At 41.1% G+C, this 23,934-nt stretch overlaps 1 protein-coding gene across 1 annotated transcript in view; it reads left to right on the top strand.

Moving 5' to 3' along the window:
- Ddx1 (ATP-dependent RNA helicase Ddx1) overlaps window positions 1-23,677 on the top strand; it is a 29,506-nt gene extending 5,829 nt beyond the window's left edge. Inside the window, exons 4-15 of the mRNA XM_080283954.1 lie at window positions 1,479-1,678; window positions 2,906-3,148; window positions 5,393-5,563; window positions 7,602-7,856; window positions 8,869-8,991; window positions 11,116-11,302; window positions 13,563-13,703; window positions 15,508-15,657; window positions 17,274-17,410; window positions 18,612-18,713; window positions 19,036-19,156; window positions 20,712-23,677. Of these exons, the coding sequence (XP_080140080.1) occupies window positions 1,479-1,678; window positions 2,906-3,148; window positions 5,393-5,563; window positions 7,602-7,856; window positions 8,869-8,991; window positions 11,116-11,302; window positions 13,563-13,703; window positions 15,508-15,657; window positions 17,274-17,410; window positions 18,612-18,713; window positions 19,036-19,156; window positions 20,712-20,839 (1,958 nt within the window). The 3' untranslated portion in view covers window positions 20,840-23,677. The remainder of the gene's footprint in view (window positions 1-1,478; window positions 1,679-2,905; window positions 3,149-5,392; window positions 5,564-7,601; window positions 7,857-8,868; window positions 8,992-11,115; window positions 11,303-13,562; window positions 13,704-15,507; window positions 15,658-17,273; window positions 17,411-18,611; window positions 18,714-19,035; window positions 19,157-20,711) is intronic.
- Window positions 23,678-23,934: the final 257 nt, after the last annotated feature.

The raw sequence follows: 23,934 nt of genomic DNA, 5'->3' as shown, positions 1-23,934 counted from the left end.
AAGGTGTCCCTCATTACCAGCTGAGAAGGTGGAGGTGGCAGTTGTAAAGTATATGGTGATTGATTGTAGGTCTTTGGTGGCTAACAGTGATGATACTTGTTCCTACTGTAGTTTTTTTTGTGTGTGTGTGTTAAGGAAGAACTGGAGACTTGGAGAGAGATAGCATTCTCCTTTCTGTGTCGTTGCTTCAAAACAAATCTTGAAGGAAAATTGCCATGTAACCATTGTGCACTTTACCTGGCAAAGATCCCTAACCACTTTCAGCTCAGTTGATCATGAAGTGTAGTCAGAGTGGAGGGTTTGAATTTACTCATTCCCATCTTATAATTAAAGTTCATTGAATTTCACGTGGGATGCCCATCATCCACCCACACAGTGTAGTGCAGCACTCAGATGACTACCCATTCTTCTCTTCCTTTTCTGTTTCCCTCCTTCCTTTTCTCCTTTTTTTTTTTCCTTTATTCTTTCCTCATCCTTCTGTCCACGGTGACTCCACACAGAGTGACAAGCCAAATGGTTTACTGTACACAAGGAAACCATTTACTGCGCTGGGTGGTAACCATATAACCAAATTCTGGCATCTGGTGGTTTAGTGGGCAATTAAGGTGCTCCAGCTGGATTGAGCTGGTGCAGGTTTATATGCAAGACATGGTTGGGGTTTATTGCCTATGTAATGCCACTCAGGGTTGAGTGAGGCTGGTTACTGTCATCTTAACCTCAAAAGTGCTAACAGGATCAATCGATCCTTTTTTAGGATTATGCAAGATACTGAATGTGATCGATTGAGGGGCTCAGGCAAAAATTGGAGAAAACATGCTCTTCCCCGATTGTGACGTATATCCCTTCCAACCAATTAGAACTAAGTGCTGAATAGTTGGGATGGAGGGAGGGGAGGAATGGGGTGGGAGCACATAGAAAACTGGAGTTGTGCTACCTGGAAGGGTAACTTTTGTCAACTTTGACGGGCTATAGCTCATGAACCAGTTGGTCTAAAATGCTCTGGTTTGTGGCATAAGGTGTGTAAATGCAAGCTCTAAACCATGGGCACAATACTTTTTACTTCCGTAAGAGTAAAAAAATTGGCTTCATATGAAGATTTTCACGCCGGTATGGTCGATTGAATTGCGTATCCTAGGGGTTAAATGTCAGGACAACTTGCCAAGCCCTAGGCTCGTACACTCCTTATAGGGGCAATACTGGATTAGATGATGATGATGATGATGATGATGAATTTCATGTAACTCTGAATATAGTCTTCAAGTTGAGAGAATGGCTCGGTTACATCAGGCGAATACAACAATATCACTGAATTCCATTTTGCCCCATATAAACAGGAGTGTGGGGGCCTGGAACTAGGCTACTCAGTCCTGACATTCAAGGCAGTGAAGACCAGCCTCTTTTGCACCTGAGTAGTATTATGCAAATGATAAACCCCAGCCACCGGGTGAAAATAAGCAGATGTGAAATTGTTTCTGCAGCTCCCCACTGGCTGTTGAGCTTCTTCGACCGTGACCCTGGGATGGCGGTGACTCCCGATGGGCTGCGGTGCCAGTCCCGTGAGCCAAAGGCTTGGCAGGGCGTGAGGGGGACCAAGGGGGTGACAGGCAAGGGAAAGTACTATTTTGAGGCCACGGTGTCGGATGAAGGACTGTGTCGTGTTGGCTGGGCCACTCCTCAGGTCAGTAGTTACCTGTTGTTTTTGTTGTGGCCCAAGGCTCATCTGGACATTTATTGGTACACTTCTTTTGCAGTCTATCCTTCTCCTTTTGAGGGATAGCGGAGAGCTGAGGGATGGTTGTATAGGTACTTGATGCCTCAGAGAGAGAGAGAGAGAGAGAGAGAGAGATTAGCAAGGTGTGAGGAGAACCAAGTAAATGATGGGGAGGGGAAAGTACAGTTTTGAGTCTGGTATTGAACAAAGGACTATATTGAGGTAAATGAGCTAATCCTCATGTTTTTTTTCCCACTGGCTTGTCTGAATGTAAATGTGGTGGACTGCAGACTGAAGCTGCCTAACCTCTGAAGCCTGCCATCTTGTTTTGAGGGATAAGGATTTTTTTTTTTTCCCCATCAGAGCTACCTGATTATATAAGTGACAGTCCTGTGACTCAAGGACTTGGCAGGGAGTGAGAGAAACTTTGTAGCACCTAGTGTATTTCCTAGAAATTTATTCTGCATATTACACTCCTGTATTCTCTTACGTTACCAATGTAAACTGTATCAGTAGTGATACAAAAAATATGATGTAATTCAGTATTTTGGTGTAGCAAAATTAATCACCAAGGAAAGGTGTGACAAAGCCTCCTGTGCAGGCAACCAAAGGGGTGACTAGGAAGGGCAAATACCACTATGGAGAACTGCATTGAGTTGGCTGGATTATTTTTCACATCAGTAACTGCTAGATGATTAAGTTTACTTCAGAGGGCTTGAACCGTGAATTGTGAGGAATTTAAACCCAACTTATTCACATCATCTTTAGTTGTTGTCATGTTTTCTCAGAGAATGCTAGCTATAACTAATATGATTCTCTCCTGTGCCATCTTTATTTGTGTTAAAAAATATTCATATGATATCAGAAATGTTACTACCGGTACCTAATTCAGTCATCTACTTTTATTTCCAGCACTATTGTGATGTTTACATTTAAGGACTGTTGACTATTCTAGTCTTCAGTCAATGGCAGTTCTTCATGTCTCAAGATTGAGTAATTTCCCTCCTGAGTTTTCATTTCCAGAGCTTTCCAAGCAGGACCCCATCCCACTTCTTGCTTGGTCTGCCTCTGGTCATTCTTCTCTCCACGCTCATACCTGTGACTCTTCAGCCAGTCGCTGTCCCTCTCCTCATGACATATCCAAAGCATCTCAGCATACTAGTTTGCATGACATATTCCACATATGTATTTCAGGCAGCACTAGACCTGGGCACATGCAAGAATGGCTTTGGTTTTGGAGGCACTGGCAAGAAATCAAACTGCCGGCAGTTCGATGATTATGGGGAATCCTTTGGCCTTCGTGACGTAATAGGCTGCTATTTGGATTTGGATAACATGGAAGTTCGCTACAGCAAGAATGGGACAGACTTGGGCAAGGCATTCACCCTACGCTCTGAATTTAAAAATGCAGTCTTTCACCCTGCTGTTGTATTGAAGGTGAGAAGGTTAGGTGAGGTGAAGGTTGGTTAGGTTAAGTTAGAACAAATTTGGAATGGCTTGGTTTGATTTAGTTTGATTAGGTGGCACCACAAGGTTCCCTCTCCAGTATCCAATTACCATATAATTGGTGTGAAGATAAAGGACCATGGGTCAATAATTTGTTATATAGTGTTGATAAATTTGGGGGTACTTGCTGGTTCTTGGTACGTATGTGTTAAGTCCATTTAACTTTTAGAAAGTATTTCTTTTATTGCCATTTGTATATGAAGGATGTGTCCAAAACATTTTTAAATTAATGCAGATCTGCCAAACAGCAGTGGTACTTTTCCTTTTTTTTTTAACCCCTTCTTTACTGGAAATGTGTTTTGATGTACCCCCGTCCGTCACTTGTAAACACCTGTGAGACACCGAAACTGCAACCGTGGTACGCTGGTACATCCTCTAATGAATGGCAGCTTATGGGCCTCGGGATAGCCCGGTAAGGCTGTTTCTGAAGACCTCGTGATAGCAACAGCTCTGTGTTTTGACAGCAAAGACTGATGAAGTTCTGATGAATTCTGACATCATAAGATACATCATGACTGAGTTGCGGTGACACAGATGGCTTGCTTACTTATGTGTGATGTTACCTCTTTTAGCCCAATCATTATTTTATTTATAATTTCTACTGCAGATATCGTATTATATTTTCCGCTGGCAAACGGCAAAATTTACACCCTTTGGCCTGCATGAGAGAGCCAGTTACCACGCACTTGACCACAAGAGAGGGTGTACAGGATATTTTTCTCTCATGGCTTCTCTGGCAGACTCTGATAGTGACGAGTTTATTCCTCATGAGGATACTTATTTAGCTGTATCAGATTATGATGCAGTAGAGTCTGATGTGTCAGTAGATGACCATGACCCTGAAATACACTTCATGCTCAGCTTACAAGGTAAACAAACAAGCCATCCATCTGTGCATGGCTTTTTTTTTTTTTCAAGCCAGTTTGTACAGTAGTTACCTGGGTAACAGTACTTTAGCAAATGTAAACTTTTATATATATATAAACATATACAGTAAAATCTCAAATTTCGACTTCAGAATTCGCTGAATCAAATTTCAATGCATTTTGGAGTGGTCTGCCTACCTTACTTTTCGATGCAAATTTGTGAATTTCGATGCTCTCAGGGCCAGACTTCAACCAAAACAAGCAAAGATAATATTTTTGATGTGAACCAAAATGCTAGAAGTGAAGGAAAATTATAAGAAAAAATATGAGCCTAACCATATGTGGACATGCATTTCACTGCAATTTAGTTGTATGTATTTTCTTTGTATTTTCGTTGCAAATTACCTGTTTCAAAATGGCAAGCAAGAGTGGTTCTTTGGGTAGCAGTGGCAATGTACGAGAGCAGCCTGGCACCTCTAAATCTTTATAGCCAAAGGAGAAATGGCGATACAGGAAAGGGCAGAAATACACCAAGTATACACTTGCCGACAGTATGGTAATACAGTGCAGAACTACAGTTACTTAACCACAATTATAGTTCATAAAGTTTACAGGGGGTGTGGGCAAAAAATCATGATTTTAGGTAGTTAGATTCGGGGGCTCCAGACCCAAACTAATTTTTCCCATAAGAAGTTCAGTTTAAATTTCGATGATTTGAATTTCGTGGTGATTTTTAGGTACATATATCCATCGAAATTTGAAATTTCACTGTATTTATCATCATCTTTTATTTTTATTACCAACATCATGCTGGGTTTATGTGACCATCAGTATACAAACAAATCACAAAAAGTGATTAGTTTGGACGTGGCAAAAAACATACACTACCCCTTACATTACAGGATGGGGAGCTGTCAGGTCGGTATGGGGGGTAAACATAGCGTTTACACTGGGGAAAGGGGTCGGTAAAGAAGGGGTTAATGAAGAGAAAAATTCCAAGGATTAGGGCCTGGAAAACTCACTTCTGAATTATATAAAAAAAGGAGGAGGAGGAGGAGGAGAAGAAGAAGAAAGCAGCAAATTCAAGATTTGGTAATTCCTAGGTGTGTGCATTTAAAATACTGAGATTATAGACTGTGAGCTTGACGGAGGAAGATAGTTCTACGGTTAATTAGTTGTATACATGGAGGACAGAGAGTTGCAAGTTAAACAGGAGAAAAGTGAGGGTGCATTGTTACAGTACCCAGCTGTATACAGTGCTAGTTCTTGTCTTTGATCTCTAAATGCAGTATTCGTTTATTTTCTTCAGAATGCTGAGATGTCATTCAACTTTGGAGCAACTGCATTCAAACACCCACCCAGTGGTGGGTATATTGCAGTATGTGAGGCATCTAAGGACTGTACTGTTACCTCCGGCATGAAAGGCGGAGACAAACCTCAGAAGATCCAGAATAATGCACCACAGGCAGTTATTATTGAGGTATGAGGAGTGAAGTCATAGAGTGCATTGCGTGGCGAAATGGTCAGGCAATGGCGAATGTGATTGCCCTTACTTAAGTAGTGTGATGAACAAGGATAGAAGTTTAGAGGATTTAGTGTAAGACAGGTTATAGCAGGGAAAATACGCTGCTGGTTCATTGAGGAAAGTGGTAAAGAGTAGGAATTTTGGTGTGGAAGGAAAGAAACTGTTCATCATCATCATCATCATCATCCAGACTTCTTTTGCCACCCTAGGGCGGGGTGAGTAGCAGCAGCGTCCAGACAACCAAAGTTCGCCCAGTTCAATGGGCCACACTTCCATTCACTCAACATTCAAGCCCATGAAATCCTGGCTCCATCTGATAAGCCAAAAGGTTTCACCACATACTGTAGCTTTGTATATACCTATCCGATGGAGTCAGCACGTTTGCTGTCACGTTAATAAAGGGTGTCAAATCCCTGATCATGCACTACTTCACACAAAATTCGTCCAGCCACCTTGATCTCTTGTCAGTCCCGTAGTCTCACCAACTTCCATATTTCACTTTCTCACACTCATCTACCCTATCTCTCCACCTTCCTGGCCTACTTTGCCTCATCCCTCCCTCAAATTCATTCACATATACCTTTTTCACCACTCTATTGCCATCCATTCTCTCCACATGACCATACCTTCTCAGTACACTCTTCGATTCTGGTGTCCACAGACATTTTTACTCCGCATCATTCACGAATCATATTATTCTTTATCTTGTCCACTCTCCTTGCTCCACATACATTCCTCAGCAGTCCCATATCCACTACTGCTACTCTTGACTTTTCATTTTCATGCCACACCATAGTCTCACATCAGTATGTTAAAGTTGGCACAAACACTCCGTCGGGTAAGCCTCACGTCGCTGCAACACTCAAGCCTCTGTTTCTTATCAAGGCCTTCATTGCTCCAGCTACTTTCCTTTCTTCTGTCACACTACTGTATACTTCTTTTGCACATTTTCCTCTCTTTTCCATCACTGTACGCAGGTATTTGAACTCTCTCACCAATTCTAGTCTCTCTCCATTCACTGTAACATCACACTGGGAGTCACCTTCACTCTCAGTAACCATCACTTTACTCTTTTCTACATTTACTCTCAAGGCATGATGCTCACAGACATCTACAAAACTCTGCACTAGCCTACCAAGCTCTTGTCTGGTATTTGCAATTAGCATTGCAACATCAGCCTATAGCAAATTTCAGATACTTCATCCATCACCATTCATTACTAACACCATCCCTCTCTCCATTACTCGTGATTTTACTTCTCTCATCCCCCTTTCCATAGATATATTGAACAGCCATGGGAACATCACACAACCTTGTCGCACTGTTGCGTGATTTTATTCTAATAATTATTTAAGTGAATGAAAGTGAAGCTTGAGCTCCAGTAGAATAGAAGTTATGAGTGAGAGCCTGAGGAGTGGAAATTAGTAATCTGGAAGGAGAATGTGGAGATAGGTGAAGAGATATACAGACAAATGAGGAAATTTAAAAACATAGTATGTGTTGATACAGATGTACTGGAAGGTGTTAGGAGGAGTACCATGAGATGGTTCGGCCATGTGGAGAGAATGGAAAGTGACATTGACTAGGAGAGTGTCTTTTAGTGAGGTGGAGGGGAAAGGAGGGAGGGGGAGACTGAATGAGGCGGATGGATGGGTTGGAGATGCATTTGAGTGTGAGTATTGTAAGTTGGAAAGAGGGCAATCCTAATAGCGGAGAAAGACAAGAAATGGAGATGATTTTTTCATGGCCATCCCTCCAAGATTAAAGTACGGTATCTGGTTAAAGATAGATAGATACTGATAGCATCAGGTGGCCATTGATATTTGACTGACCTCTGTTATAGTTTTCTTCTCCATAGCTACTTCGTGAACTGGCATAACAGACCTCAAAGCAAATCCATCTCTTCTGCAGTGATTTTGGGATGATGATTATGACAACACAGTATACCATTTATATAGCTATATCTCTCAGGTTTTCCTCTCTTCTCTCTCAGCCATCTCGTGAGTTAGCAGAGCAAACCCTGAAACAAATCCAACTCTTCCGCAAGCATTTGGACAATCCTAAGGTACGAGATCTGCTTGTGGTGGGAGGGGTGCCAGTCAAAGATCAGATTGCTGCCCTCAGTGCGGGCATTGATATAGTCTGTGGTACTCCCGGCCGCATGGAGGAGCTGATCAACTCGGGACAACTCTCACTTCAGGGCTGCAAGTTCTTCATTCTGGATGAAGCTGATGGCCTTCTGAAACAGGTGAGTGTCACAGATTATCGGATGAGAGTGTATGTGGGTGAGGTGGAGAGCGGAGAAAGGGAGGGGGAGATCGAGGATGAGATGGAGGGATGGAGTGGAGAGGTGTATGAGAGATGGGGGGTGTAAGCTGGGGAGAGGGCGACATGGAGACGTTTTCTTTGTGGCCACCCCTTATGGGATTAAGGTGTCTGACAGTAGATAGATAGATAGATCATTATTGCTGTAATTATTATTATTATTATTATTATTATTATCCAAAAAAGGGGTACCTGGCGTAAAACTTTCCCCTGGTACTCCAAAACAACCCATTATGTCATCCTCATGACCAGTGTCTATTCTTCCATTTATATCCCCCATTGTGATCACCTTGTAGCTCCTAGGCATTTCTCCCACTACTTCATCCAGCTCATTCCAAAATTTGTCTTTCTCTCCATCACTCCTGTCCTCACAAGGTGCATATGCTACAACCACTGCCACTTTCACTCTCTTAGACTTGAACTTCACATACATACACCTCGAGCTGACACATTTGTAGTCTCTCATTCCACTCTGCCACACCTCATTCATCAACAGAGCAACTCCTTCCTTGCATCTTCCTCGCCCATTCATTCCCAATCTTACTCATGAATGAAATACAGGAGAGAAAATATTCTGTACTGTACTTATTATTTATTTTTTTACTCTAAAGTTTGACTAAAATTGTCATTTGTCCATCTTGAATGCTGAGTTATAACAGTAAGTCCATCCATCCATCCATCATTCATTCATATGTTGCCCCATGAGGAGCGTAGGATCCCGGGGCTAGGCAAGTCAGTCCTGACATAAAGACTAGAATCGGTGCCTGTCATGAAGAAGTGCTATGAACAGTATGCAGAACCTTAGCATTGTCTTTTTCTGCCACTGAGCATTGGGAAATAAACTGCAAAAAGACTAAAATCTCCAGATACTGTAATTAAAATGAATGAACTATAGGAGAGAAAGATTACTAACCCTGTATTCCCTGCATTACCAGGGTCATGAACGTCTGATCAACAGCATCCACGGCTCAATCCCCAAGATAACCTCTGATGGCAAGAGGCTGCAGATGGTCGTATGCTCGGCCACCCTCCATTCCTTCGAGGTCAAGCGCATGGCTGTAAGTTTCTGTAGTTTATATATGTATATATATACTCAGTAAAATCTCAAATTTCAACAGTTTAGAATTCGATGAATCAAATTTCAATGCATTTTGGAGTGGTCTGCCTACCTTACTTTTCGATGCAAATTCGCGAATTTCAACGCTCTCAGGGCCAGACTCCAACCAAAACAAGCAAAGATAATATTTTTGATGCGAACCAAAATGGTAAAAGTGAAGGAAAATTATAAGAAAAAGTATGAACCTACCCAAATATCGTATGTATCATGCACTCTCAGGGCCAGACTCCAACCAAAACAAGCAAAGATAATATTTTTGATGCCAACCAAAATGCTAGAAGTGAAGGAAAATTATAAGAAAAAATATGAGCCTAACCATATGTGGACATGCATTTCACTGCAATTTAGTTGTATGTATTTTCTTTGTATTTTCGTTGCAAATTACCTGTTTCAAAATGGCAAGCAAGAGTGGTTCTTTGGGTAGCAGAGGTAATGTACGAGAGCAGCCTGGCACCTCTAAATCTTTATAGCCAAAGGAGAAATGGCAATACAGGAAAGGACAGAAATACACCAAGTATACACTTGCCGACAGTATGGTAATACAATGCAGAACTACAGTTACTTAACCACAATTATAGTTCATAAAGTTTACAGGGGGTGTGGGCAAAAAATCATGATTTTGTAAGTACAGTAGTTAGGTTCGGTGGCCCCGGACCCACACAAATTTTTCCCATAAGAAGTTCAGTTTAAATTTCGATGATCTGAATTTCGCGGTGATTTTTAGGTACATATGTCCATCGATATTTGAAATTTCACTATATATATATATACAGCTCTTCTGCCTGCTTCTTGACAGGACAGTAGTTGACAGGAAGAGAAAGGCAGCTTTAGTCTGCAGTCCACCAGATTCATGATCAGATGAGCCTGGGGCCACAGCCACAACAGTAATACAGTACTGTATATTGGTTTTTTGTTGGCCAGCTCTGTGCTGCCCTTATTGTTAGTCACATTTTCATTCTTTCTTGTATTCTTTCATGTTTAATTGTGGGGCACTTCAACCCTTCAGATCGACCAAACCTGGACACAATGACAAGCATATGACCTAGTTGTGTTTGCAATGTTTTGATTACTAGGCAATTACTGGTAAGTCTCAACTGAATAAAATAATCTGGCCCTACTAAAAATATCCTCAGAGCTTATCATTGTAGCTGTTGATTTGTTCTTGTAGCAAGGAGTAAAGTTGTGGTTTTTAGAGGAATGATGTCATGGCGTGCATAGTGAAATTGAACGATTAACCTGTGGATTGCACAATTACCTTTTTTTATCCCACCCCGTGGTGCGCAAAAAAATAAGGATATATATATACTGTATATATATTTTTTTTAAACTTGAAGATAAACATCCAGGGCATTGTCTGGTGAAAAAATTCTCTCTCTCTCTCTCTCTGTGTAGGGCCATGTGTAAGTTTACATACGGGAGTAGTGAAAAAATGGAAAAAAAAATAAAAACAATTTTTTTTTAATCTTTGTTTATTATAAACTTGAAGATAAACATCCAGGGCATCATCTGGTGAAAAGAAGAAACCCTCTCTCTCTCTCTCTCTCTGTCTTTACATAGCGCCATGCGTAAGATTGCGTAGGGGTCAAGTTGTTTATGGTGATGCACGGCCAGCACAGCCTGAGCTGTGGCTCGCAATCCATGGGTTAGAATTGGAGAATGTGAGTGCCTTCAAATATTTAGTTAATGTGATGAGCAAAGGTGGAAGTTTAGAAGATGAAATGCATGAAAGGGTACAGCAGGGAAGGAAGGTTGCTGGTTCATTGAAAGCACTAATAATGAACTGGAATATGAACATGGATATTAAAAAGTCCCTCATTGACGGCATTGTGGTCCCCACTTTCACACATGAAAGTGAAGCTTGGACTCTATTGGTAGGAAACAGGTTGAGTGAGAGAAGTGGAAATGAGTTGTCTGAGAGGAAGATGTGGATGTGGAGAGACAGTGGTTTATGCTTAACAGTATACACATACCAAATGTTAGTTCTCCCACAGTCATCTTCGTTTCTTTCCCTTGTTGGGCCCTACATCACCCCACCTTCAGGATGATGATGATGATGATATTTCAGGAGCGTTTGATGCACTTCCCAACATGGGTGGACCTGAAGGGTGAGGATGCAGTGCCAGAAACAGTCCATCATGTTGTGGTGACCGTGGACCCCCGAACAGACCAGTCCTGGACCAATCTACGCCGTCATGTGCAAACTGATGGGGTGCATGCCAAAGATGGGGTCAGGCCTGGCAATAATACCCCAGGTGAGAAAATGCGAGAGAGAAAGAGAGTGAGAGTGGTTGAGTAGACCTGGAGAGAGTGGTTGAATAGACCTGGATTATATAGAAATTGACGTGGGAAGAGAGAAGAATGCCAAAAAACTGGAAGCGAGACATAGTAGTTCCCTTCTACAAATGTAAAATTGTGGCAGTCACATGGTTATTTGTGTTCTCGGTGTACAGTAGTAGGAAAGAGATATGGTAGGATACTTATCCACAGAGCTTGGAAGAGAACCAAGGAATTGATCGTAGAATAAAATGGGGATTTAGGACAGGGGATGTCCCTGCAGCTGTCCTGTTAGGGTGCCCCGAGGTCACTACCACAGCAACTGGTAAGCTGGTGGGCTAGGGGTCCCAGATCCATTGCCTGGACCTGGGACTGTGCAGTGAGTGGGGCCTGTGGTATGTCTATCCCCCTTTATTAATACTGACTATGACAAAATACAAGAATAAGCTTCAAAGCAAGCCTGAGGACATTAAATTGCCCAGGGGGATGAGGGTGGGTTTATGGAATGTGGGAAGATTGAGGGGAAGAGCAGGGGAAGTCATTGAAGCATTCAGTAGGAGGTAGGTGGCATGTTTGCAGGAAGTCTGGAACAGGGGTGGATCAGCCAAAAAGATTGTTGGGAAGGATTGCTACTATAAGTTGTTTTGGCAGGGGGGGACAAATGGATATGGGGGTGTGGGTTTGGTGGTTGCGGAGAAATGGGTGGAATATGTTATGAATGTTATTAGAGTAAGCGATAGGATATTGATAGTGAAAATTTTCTTTGGTGGAATGATGACTGCAAGTATTTCGGCATATGCTCCACAGGCAGGCTTGGATGAGGTAGAGAAGGACAGATTTTGGAATGACTTAATACGTGTAAGATGGGGGATGATGAGATAGCGGTTTTGGGAGGGGACTTAAATGGTCGTGTAGGTGAAGCAGCTGAAGGTTATGAAGGAGTCCCTGGGGGATGTGCATATGGTATAAGGAGTGCAGAAGAGGAAAAGATAATCGAGGTTGGGGAGGCAACGAACATGATTGTATGCAACACACATTTTAGGATAAGAGTAGGTTAATTAAATACAAGTTGGGGGGAAATAGCAGTCAGACAGATTATTTTCTGGTTAGGAGGGCTGATAGGGGGTTAGTGAGGGATGTTAAAGTTACAGGAAGCGAGGAGTGTGTGCAGCAGCACAAACTATTGATTTGTGATATGGTGCTTAAAGTATGAGTGATGAAAAAGAGGACTTATGTACCTAGGATGAAAATATGGAAGCTGGAAATCCAAATAGTAAGGGATGCCTTCTGTAGCAAGATGAGAGTGGTGGCTGAACAGGGAACCGTAGACAGAGGCGTTAATGAACAGTACAGAGTCCTCAAGAACAACCTCTTGAGAGTTACTAATGTAATATGTGGTTGGACAAGAGGCCCACCAAGACATAAAGTAACTTAGTGGTGGGATGAGGGTGTAGAAGCTGCAGGTGGAGAGTGTCAGGCATGAAAGGATTGAACTTGCTGGGAGTCTCTTGAGTATGTGGAAGAGTTTTGTTATTTGGGAGACTTGTTATGTGCTGGAGGTGGGGCTGGAGCTAGCTTTGTGGCTAGGGTGAGAAGTGGTTGGAAGAAGTTCAGGGAGCTCTTGCCTTTCCTGACATTGAGAGGACTCTCCCTACATGCTAAGGAGTCTTTGTGTGCAGCCTGTGTTAGGAGTGTGATGCTGTATGGTAGTGAGACCCCTGGGCAGTAAAAGAAGAGGATATTCGCAGGCTCAAACGTACAGAAATGACAGTGATTAGGTGGATGTGCAGTGCATCCGTGTGTGCAAGGCCTGTGGGGGCTGGGTTTACGATGGAAGAGTTGAGAGGTAGGATGGGACTGGATTGTATTGATGTTGTGATGAGGAGAGGTAGATTGAGATGGTTTGGGCATGTGGAGAGGATGGGAGATGATAATTGGGTGCTTAAGATGAGAAGTGTTAATATTGCGGGTGGGTTTGCGAGGAGTAGACCGAGAAAGACGTGGGACGAGGTCATTAAGTGTGACCTCGAGGTTAAGAGACTGAACAGGGAGGCTGCAATAGATCGTGCAGCATGGATAGCTGCCATTAGGTGACCAAGGCCGACGCATGTGTGCATGTTGGAGCCTTCAAAAACGAACAAACGAACGAACGATATGTGTATGTATAACTGTGCTATGTGCTACCATGTTACATATGACTGCGCAGTGTATAGCTGTACAGTATTTGCATTTTTCCAGAAACACTAAGTGAAGCAGTGAAGATGCTAAAGGGAGAGTACTGTGTGAGGGCCATTGACACACACAAAATGGACCAAGCTCTCGTTTTCTGCCGCACCAAACTTGACTGTGACAACTTAGAGCGTTACTTCAACCAGATTGGTGAGTATTGGAGATAGGTTGTTACCTTATATCCTACATGCTTTGTAAATTTTAGTACAATAATATCTCCACTTTTTAATGAGAGCTGTGAAGCTCAGACATGAGACAGGTGTTCATGAAGTGATGGGTTTACAAAAATTATTTGTGTAAACTGCTATACATATTAGGATGCAGTATTACAAGTTAAGTCAGCCTTTTTAGTAATTTTAAGCATGCATTCATATGGAAAAAAAATGCATTTAATTATTTTCATCTGTTTACTTGGAATCAGTATTTGTAAACCAATCCGGTCTTAAGGCACTCTGGTTAAGCTAATTGAGCACAAAAGATAGCATCACCAAGTTTCAGAAGTAATGTATATCCTGTATGATGAGACACTACAAATGAAAAGATGCACCCTATAATATGCAAGGTATTTTTTTTGGGGGGAGGGGGGGGAATAACTGAGAATTTAATAGCTGACTGTACTACAGTCGTGCTTTATTATGAAGGCAGTTTGGGTGGGGCGATCTGGGACTTCACACTGTTAGCTCTGTTGTCACATCGCCGCAGACACACGTGTAATTATTTGTGCTCACCTCTCTCTGTCTCTTTCACTCTCCTATTTTAAGCTAGTAACTACTTATAAGTGAATTTTAAACACTCTGTATAGATGTAATTCAATAAAAAAGCTATAGTATAGTATAAATCTCATAAGACTTGTCAGCGTTGCTTTCGCGACGGTGTCAGGTGGTGACACGAGGGACAGCCCTGTGTGAGCCGGTCATACTCGGTCAGTCTCCTGCCATGGAAGCTATAAAAAAAAAAACGCACCTATAGACATTTACCTCAGGGGTGGTGTGGAAAAAAAAGTCGAAAACAAGAGAAATAATAAAGAAAATACAATTAGTAGTTTTTGTCATCCTCATCGTCATCATCATCACTTCCATATCAGGAGTGTAGAGACCCAGTATTAGGCTAATCAGTCCAGATATTTACAGTGAAAGTGATCAGCTGCTCCTCCTTGAGTAGAAGTATGTGAGCAGTAAACCTCAACCATCCTTCCGCTGGAAACTATTATAGGATATATATGTAACTGTTGCACTTTATCCCACTAGACCACCAGGCATCTGTTTTTAGGCTGTATGGTTATCATCCAGCATAGTAAATGATTTTGTTGGGTACAAGAAGCCATTTGACCTGTCATTTAGTGTAGAGTCACCTGAAGGTAGCAACACATCATGTGAGGTGATATTAGGTGCCTCAGTCATTTGGTTTTATTCAGCATACATTAGACCTCAACTCTTTCTTTAGAGGGTGTTGTTTCCAATACTGCACATACTTGCTGCATCCAGGTGATTTAATTCACATCGTGCATCACAACATATTTATCAGTCTCATGTTTAGTCTTTGCCTGTTGCAGGTGGTGGTGCCAACAACCAAGGTAATCCCTATTTGTGCGTGCTTGCATGGTGACCACAACTCCAGCCAACTCGATTCCCCATTAGTTCCAACAAACTCAGTCCTCTATCAGTTCCATTCAACTTGATCCCCTGTCAGCTCCAAAAACTCAGTCCCCTGCCAGTTCCGTATCATTTATTTTCATTTCCTACCAGTTTGATCCACTGTCAGTTGTAATTGACTTGATCCCCTGTCAGTTCCTTAGCCATAAATTAGGCTTTTGCAGTTTCAGGAGGTGGAGTTAACAGCTGAGTTAATCTGTACTCACGTGTGTGTGTTTGTATAGTGGTTGGAAGCTTGCTGTTAGAAAGTCTGTTCAACTCAGTCTCATGTTGATTCCATAACCTTTTTCTGTCAAATGCAGGCGGTGGTGCCAACAACCGCGGCAACCCATACTCCTGCGTGTGCTTGCATGGTGATCGCAAGCCTAACGAGAGAAAGGCCAACCTGCAGAGTTTTAAAGATGGGAAGGTCAAGTTCCTCATCTGCACTGATGTTGCTGCCAGAGGAATTGGTGAGCTGTAGTTGAGAAGTGTGAATGTTGGTTTAAGGTTGTGAGAGTGAAAAAGATCTGGGACAAGGTCATAGAGTTAAGGGACTGAATAAGGCGGCTAGCAAAGCTCAAGCAGCATGGAGAGCCGCCATTAGGTGACAAAGACTGGTTAATGCAAGCTTGTTGGAGCCATGATAATCAAAGCAAAACAAACAGATGTAGGTAGTGAGACTTCTTCGTGCAATATACATTAGGATCACTTATGCATGAAAAGGTTGTTGTAGCCCCAGGCTCTCCTGATCGTGAACCTGATGGACTGTAAGCTGAAAGCGCCCCTTTCCTGCAGTCCACCATCCTTCTCTTGTGGGCTAGGTAGGGAGTGGAGGGACATTAATAAACTCGGCACCAGAGCCGTGAAAATCTGCCATAAACTACAGAATGATTACCTGCTATAGTTCCAATACTGGTTTCTACAAAGTTCTTGTCAGCAAAGTTCCATTCCTACCTGTAAAGTCAGATTACCAGTTTCTGTAGTTTCAGTCCTACCTGTAAAGCAAGATTGTTTATGTATATAGAGTTTGCTTCTGTCAGTATAGCTATATTACCAGTTAATATAATGATTCATTCCTGTATATAAAGCATAGATTACCAGAGTTTATAAAGTTCTTGTCTATGTATTTCCTTTCCTATATATAGAGCTTGCTTAGAGGGAGTCCAGCCTTCAGAGATTCAACAGTGGGATTCTAATTTTTCATCTGCAGTGGTATCGGAGCCAGAGGAATTAGTGACCCATAGTTCATTTGCTTTCTTACTGACCGAACTGGACCACTTGCACAACTTGAGTACTGGGTTGTTGTTGCATGAAGTTTGTTTAGACTTAATTATGAGGTAGAAATGAGTTTTGTTGGTTATTGGCCAAATCAGCCCTCCAGTCTGAATGCTTTTGGTCATAAACAGTGCTGAAAGGGGTTAGGGATTTTTGTAAGGTTAGAAAAATGCAGAGTAGGAATGTGTGTATGAATGAGGTGGAAGGAGTGAGGAGGGACAATGGATGAGGTGGAGGGATGGAGTGGAGAGGTATGTTAGTGAAAGTATTTAGAGGGAGGGAGGGCAGAGGACAGGGTGATGTGGTGGAGTCGTCTTCATGGACCTCCCGCCCGCAGGATAACAGATAATTTTCTAAGTGACTTGGGAGATTCTGTAACACCTGTACCTGAACAGTGTAGTCTGTACATATCACTTCAGTATCCTTTTGTATTTTATTGATGCAAACTGTGTCATTATTTATTTGATTCAAATAACATACAAGAGCTTGTCAGGATTTAATATGTAAAATAAACATTGAGGAAGAGTTGCTGTGAAACCTTTGTGGGCAAGTATGCAGCCCTAAGGTGTTTGGCTCTATATAGATAGATAAATAGATAAATGTATAGTACACTGATAACATGTATGCATGACTAGTATATAGACAAGCAGATAAATTGGTAGAAGTATAGTACATGGAAAACTTTCACACCTGACTTGACTGTGATGGAGGACTGCCATTCATCATCAGTGTAACTCTCCCGGATGAGAAGATAGGTAGATAGATAGATAGAAGTATAGTGCAGTTTTAACCACCACAATTTTACTTTCAGATGTTGGAGGTCTACCATTTATCGTCAACGTAACTTTGCCAGATGAGAAGAGCAACTATGTTCATCGCATTGGGCGAGTGGGGCGTGCTGAGAGAATGGGTCTTGCAATTTCTCTCGTCTCTGCCGTTCCAGAGAAGGTGAAACCAGGGATGGGGTTTGACTTCTTATTCTGGATGGCACAAGAGGCCTCACATCACATGTTCCTTATTAGTGATTTATTGTGCTTTTTAGCTACACCTCAGTATTCTTGTGCATGTTCTTTATATTGTTTTAATACTGACATAATTTGTGTCAGTAACATAAAAAGGATACTGAGATATTATATACAGAATAAATTACAAAAGACTCCCCCCCCCCCATGAAAACTCCAAAGCAACTTAGAATATAACCTTAATCCAGATTTTCATTCTTTTGTAGCTTATTTCATGTAGCTAAATAACAGAATAAGACAGTGCTGTGGTTCTGCATTCATTCCACAGCACTTCATGACTAGCACCATACTCAGGTGTTAATCTTTAATAGAAACTCAGCATGGAAAAAGGCGAGATAGCAGTTTTGAACCATGTCAAAGTGAAGAGAGTTGGATGCACCACCAGCAGTAAAAAAATCCCAGTACCCCGAAATTGTCAAGGCAAAAAAAGTTTTTGAATTTTTCTTGGCTATATCTAAGGATTTATATGGCATGGACTTGCCCTTGGAGTTGGATGTACCTCCCTGCAACTATTCATCTACACTTCTATGTATTTCTGGTTAGGTGGTGGAGGATTAGTGCCCCTCCCTGTAGAACAATTAACTCTAAGCCCTTGGCCACCCCATTTGGGATACATGGCGTCTGGCAATGAATGAAAAAACAATAACCCATATCATTTTAAGTGTTTATTGAATGATCATGTACATATTTCTATTTTCAAAGGGCCCTCCCAATAGTATGAAAGACCCTTGGTCCCCTGCGATTCAGATTACAGGACTTTTACTGTACGTGGTGTGATTCACAGCGGAAGGGTTAAACAGGTATTCTAAAGCATTGTTGCACAACAGGTATGGGACTATGGAGAGTGGTGTCCTACCCATGGCTGTGGCTGGGACAGTACTAGGCTAATAACCGAGCAAGGTCGCTGTACAGGATATCCTAAAGCAGTCCATATTTAAGAAGTTGTATCCCAGCAGAGTTGTATCCTAAAACAATTGTATTCTAAAGCAGTTGTATTTTAAACCTTGTGTCTTAAAGCAGTTCAGTCTTGAAGCATTTGTATCTTAAATCAGTTGTATTTTAAAACAATGGCATCTTTAACCTGTTGTCTTATACCAATTGTATCGTAAAGCATTATTACATGACAGGTGTGGTACCATGGAGAGTGGTGCCCTACCCGTGGCCGTGGCTGCTACAATACCAGGCTGACCACCGAGCGAGGCTGCTGCACCTGGTACAATGAACCACAGGTCAGTCTCATTTCTTCCTCTCCTATACTTACTTGTCGTCATGTTACCAGTTTTTGCAGATGATTGTTTATTTTTTTATTTTTAGAAGCATTTATTGAGTACTTCTTTAGCGACATCCTTAGGTGAGAAACAGATTGTGATGGTGATGGTTATGATGATCTGTCTTTGATTTATGTGTGGCATATTAATTACTGGTTTTGGCATTTGGTTTAGCTCCCATTCTATAAAATACATCAGCTGTACAGTGGCCGACCTCTGTAGGGATTCTTTATAGAGGGAGCATGACATTGGTTACTTAACAGATTACTTGATTGATTTGCAGTACCTGGCAGACATTGAAGAGCACCTTGGAGTTACAATCCAGCAAGTAGATGATCAAATGAAGGTTCCAGTTGACGAATTTGATGGCAAAGTTGTGTACGGCGAGAAACGTGCTCAGATGGGTAAGTAGATTATCCCATCATGCTTGTTTCTTTGTCTTTCTGTCTGTGTATGCCTGCCTGTCTATATTTGTCTGTTTATATCTATATCTGTCTTCGTATTTCTTGAGTGTTTATCTATCTATCAATGGATGCCTAACCAGATGCCTTATTTGTGTAGGGAGTGGGTACATACAAATTGCCCCAATGTTATCTTTGTCGTCCACTATCAGGCTGAGCTCCCTCAGACTCACACCAGCCACATAAATATACCTCTCTATCCTCCACTTAACTGTCGTACACTGTTGTACACTGTCCTAGTCAGAGTCTCATACTTTTACTACACCTTAATTGTTTTATATTCCATTTTCTCTCAGCAGCTGAAGTTGTTTCCACATTGCCTGAATGCTGGGATGTTGGGTACTCATGAGTTTATTGTAGACTGAACCTTCTGGGAGACTGTAGTAGATTTATCACCTGATGGGACTGGTCAATTCCCACAAATTGAATACTATGTGGTCAAGTGAAATTTGGTGAGCCTGGTTATGAGGTAGGAAAGAATTTTGTAGGTTACTGATTAATAGACCATACAGTCTGACTACATTTGGCCATCAGCTAAGCTAAAAAGGGCTAGGGATCTTTGTCAGCTTAAACTAAGTGAGCTATAGAGACATGAAAAAATGAAAAATATTTGGATGTACACTTTCTGGTAGGGAGTATGTGATATTTCTCATACTTATTAATAAAACAGTGTATGCAACTGTAATGAGATCAGCAACAGCAGTGGTGACATTATGTGCTGCTGATGTAAATATGTCAGGGCAATGAACTGTAAGCAGTCTGGTGGTCTAGTCATTTGAGTGCCCCAGTTGGAGTGACAGCCTATCATAGGTTCTATCCCCAAGAGGTGACTGGAAGTTTTTCAGTCATCAAGAGAAGTAGGCTGGATCATTTACACCTAAATTTGCTGGACTTCATTTGCCTAGACTTTGTCCTCTTTGCCTCGGAGTGGGTAAAATGGGATTGGCTTTTACCATCGTTAAAAAAATTCAGCTACTTACCAAAACTTCCCGTGTAGATTTCTGTTTCCAATATCTTTGTTTTTTGGACCCTCCCTCTCCCAGTGCTTAGTTGGGAAAAGGAGGTCAGGATGATTATGACTTATTCCACATGGCCATGACTCGTATTTATAAAGGATCTTAAATTTAAATTGTGTACAAGATTACATGTGTATACCTGTCTGCTCATACAGAAGTCAAATACTTTACATTCAAATTACAGTCAACAGTCAAGTGACAGAATATTAGAAATAGAATTCTGTAATAATAGGTAACTGTTGTGGAGAGTTGTTTGGTAACTGTTATGGAGAGTTGTTTATTGTAAGCCAATGCATGCAGCCATGTTGGAGCCTGTGTAAGCTATACAATACAATACGACAGAAGAACTTATGTTATACAAATAGGCCTCCATATTGTCATGGTACAGTGTCCTTGTACCAGATGCATGTGAAACAATTAGCCTTGGCCTTAGTAGAGGGTAGATAGATAGCCAGTCACATAACCATTCTTTCTTGATACAGGGTCCTCATACCAGACGCACGTGGAACAGTTAGCCCCAGCTGTACAAGAACTGGCCAAACTGGAGACTGAAGCACAAATGATCTACCTCAAAAGGCAATATGGCAAGGAGTACCCGTGGACTCGCTAAGACCCAGTTGTGGTGGTGGCATGTAGGACAACTGCTGGGCCTCAGGGAATGCCCGATCAACCTGTGACCCATATTCGAGTGGCATTGGAAGCTTCTGAGCACCTTTGCCGTAGTGAGTTATTTTGCATCTTATCATGCTGTTTATGTCATTTTAATATTGACATCAATTCTATCTTTAACATATTTGTATCTGTCGATAGCCAGATGCCATAATCCCATAGGGGGTGGTCATTTGTCTTATGAGTTCATCATTTTATGGGAGGGGCACTAACCCTCCACCAACTCTCTTGTTGACACGTGTGGGTAGGTTATATGGTTACCACCCAGCATTGTAAATGGTTTCCTAGTTTACAGGAAACTGTTTGACCTCTCACTCAATGTAAAGCCACTTGAAAAGGAAGGAAGAGTAATCAGTAGTCACTGGAAGGATGGGAGAAATTGGAAGTGAGTAGGCAGCACTACATCAAGTTGAGTGGATATGCAAGAGGATATTGAGGTGTCATGTCAAAGTAAATCTCTACGGAAGAGCTGTGACAAAATTTCCAAGACCAGTTAATATGCAACCCTAGGCCCAGAGTCAGACACATTGAAAAAATAAGTACAATATACAGTATATACAATATATGAAAAAAATGACTTGGGAGATCTTGAATCAGTTTATTAAACTTGTATAGTTGGCCACAGGAACTATGGAAAAAAAATATATATATATATGTAATGGGACATAAAGCTCAAAGAGCTCATTACTCCTCAGTTTCTTTGATCAGTTTTGGGCTGTGGTACCAGATAAATTTTCCTAAACGTGGATTGTGGATGTATGCTTCTTCTTGTGGCTGGCTGCATTTTCACAACTGAGTATCATGTGATTGGATACTACAGTAGTGTAAAGTCTGCTCTATTTGTCTAGTTGTAATGTTGATTGGAATTTATATAACATTAACTGTGCTTGCAAACAAGTGTACTTTCAAACAATCTTTAGAAACTAGGTTGTAGCATATTTGAGTAATGTAAATAGAATAATGCACAGAGTATAAGTAGTATCGTGTACTCTAACAGTGGGTCTTTTACTGTCACACACTGTTTACCAGCAATTGTGAATGATGATTTTTCACATTGTTTTTGTCATATTCTGACCATTTCATTCAGCTTCAGGTGGACTTTTGGAACTGGATGAATTAGATATAGCATTAATAAACCCCATCAGTATAAAAGTGCCTTCCTAAGTTGAGTAAAAATCATCTGGAAGCAGTAAGAATAAACTAAAAAAGAACATCGTGCAAGTTGACGGGGTTAAGCAGAGTGTCATATGGGAGAAAGTATTGTAACGGCCTGGTGGTGCTGAGTTTAGAACGCATGATTGGGGTGACGGCCATCCATAGGTTTGATTCCAAAGAGGTTAGTGGATGTTTTACGATAATATAATACTGTACATCATTTAATCAAGCAGTAGCCTAGCCTCAGGGCCCTGTACTTCAGAGGGGGTAATATGGGCTTTGACTTATTTTTTTATTTGTTTTTTTTCCCAAGAAACATTTAGGTTATGTAAGTGTACTGAACAACCAGTTAGAGCATAAATACTTATAGGTTAATATTTTTACCACCTGATCCCAGCTTTAGGTGGGAATATGGTGAATGGTAATACTGTATACTGAATTGTTTAGAAAATGTATGACAGCAGAAAAGTTTGCATTAAATACTGATTACATGTGTTCCATGTAAGTGTAGTACTAACAACACTGAGGCAGGAAATTCAGCCAAAGGTACAGTACAGTAAATAGTCTAAACTGCAACATGTATTGTTATACATTTTGGATTTTTTTTTTTTCCCAACAGTTTCCAGCAACTGTTTGGAAGTAATTAGCTGATTTGGCACTTGGTTTAGTTTCCAGGCTGTAGAAAACAACTGTACCGTGGCCAGCCTCAGTATAGGGAGTCTTTACGATGAATCATGGTGTTTTTTATTGATTAATTGGTTTCTGTATTTATTTATTTTTTATTTCAGTGAGGTATGAAGCTTTCCACCTGTTTTCAGCTGTGACTGAAAGCCAGGGAACTTGAATTACTGTAGTTGGCTCGTTTTCACCTGATGAAACTCCCAGAACTTGAGTGCTGAGTTGTGGTTGCATAAGATTCAGTGAGCCTTAATTATGTGAGAGGAATGAGTTTGTGTACAATGGTTTGTTTTAGCTACAAGAGTGGACTATGCTCACAACTTGAATACGAAGTTGTTGTTGCTTGAAATTCATTAAGTGTTAGTAAGAGGTAGGAAGGAGTCTCTGTGGTTACTAGACCATAGTCATATTGATCTTCCAATCTGGTAACAATCGGCCATCAACTGAACTGAAACAAATGCACTACAGTGTGCAGTATTGTTGCTGGTTCCCACCTTAGAGTATTAGATGACACTTCTTGTATATTGCTGCTGTTGCAGTTACTCCATTATGTATGAACTTAATGGGATATTGAGATGCTTGGTAAATTGAAAAGTTTGCGAGTCAAAATTCAGTAATACCCAAGTCCTAATTTGTAGTACTCATTGATGAGCATTATTAACACTGGAGAAAAATACCATAGCTATACCAGTTGCTGCAAGTAAGTTTGATCATTAATACCATTGTTATTTAAGCCTTGATAAGTACTACATACATTATTATTTTGTATGCTTATCAAAAAAAATCTATACCAAGTACAGTATCTTAAAGTAATTTGCCTTTCCGAAACGCAAAAGTACTTAAGTATGGGAGCAGCTGTATTGGATGACACTTAACCTATGCTATTATTGTTATGTGGATACAGTAATCCGTAAACTAACTACATCCCACCTGTATGGAGCTTAATAAATATGTGATAAAAAATTCAGAATGCTTATTTAATACTGTTTTTCTCATGTAGTTTTAAGGCTTCAATAATTATACTGTACCTTATTAATACCAGTACAGAATTTGTAATAGTTTGATTATATAAACAATAAACTCTCAGTTATCCATTGTAATTCAGCCAAACCCTATGCCGAATAAAGTGAAATGCCGGGTATTGCTTATTCCCCTCCTCATTGGCTTAACATTCGGCATCGAGCTGGATATTGTGTTACTCTT

The sequence above is a fragment of the Coenobita brevimanus genome, chromosome 99, assembly GCF_032717465.1.
Source record: "Coenobita brevimanus isolate Jiangsu-jjx chromosome 99, ASM3271746v2, whole genome shotgun sequence".
In the NCBI taxonomy this organism is placed as follows: Eukaryota; Metazoa; Arthropoda; class Malacostraca; order Decapoda; family Coenobitidae; genus Coenobita; species Coenobita brevimanus.
Note: the sequence above shows the minus strand (reverse complement) of the source record. Positions and strands in the feature narration are given on the sequence as shown.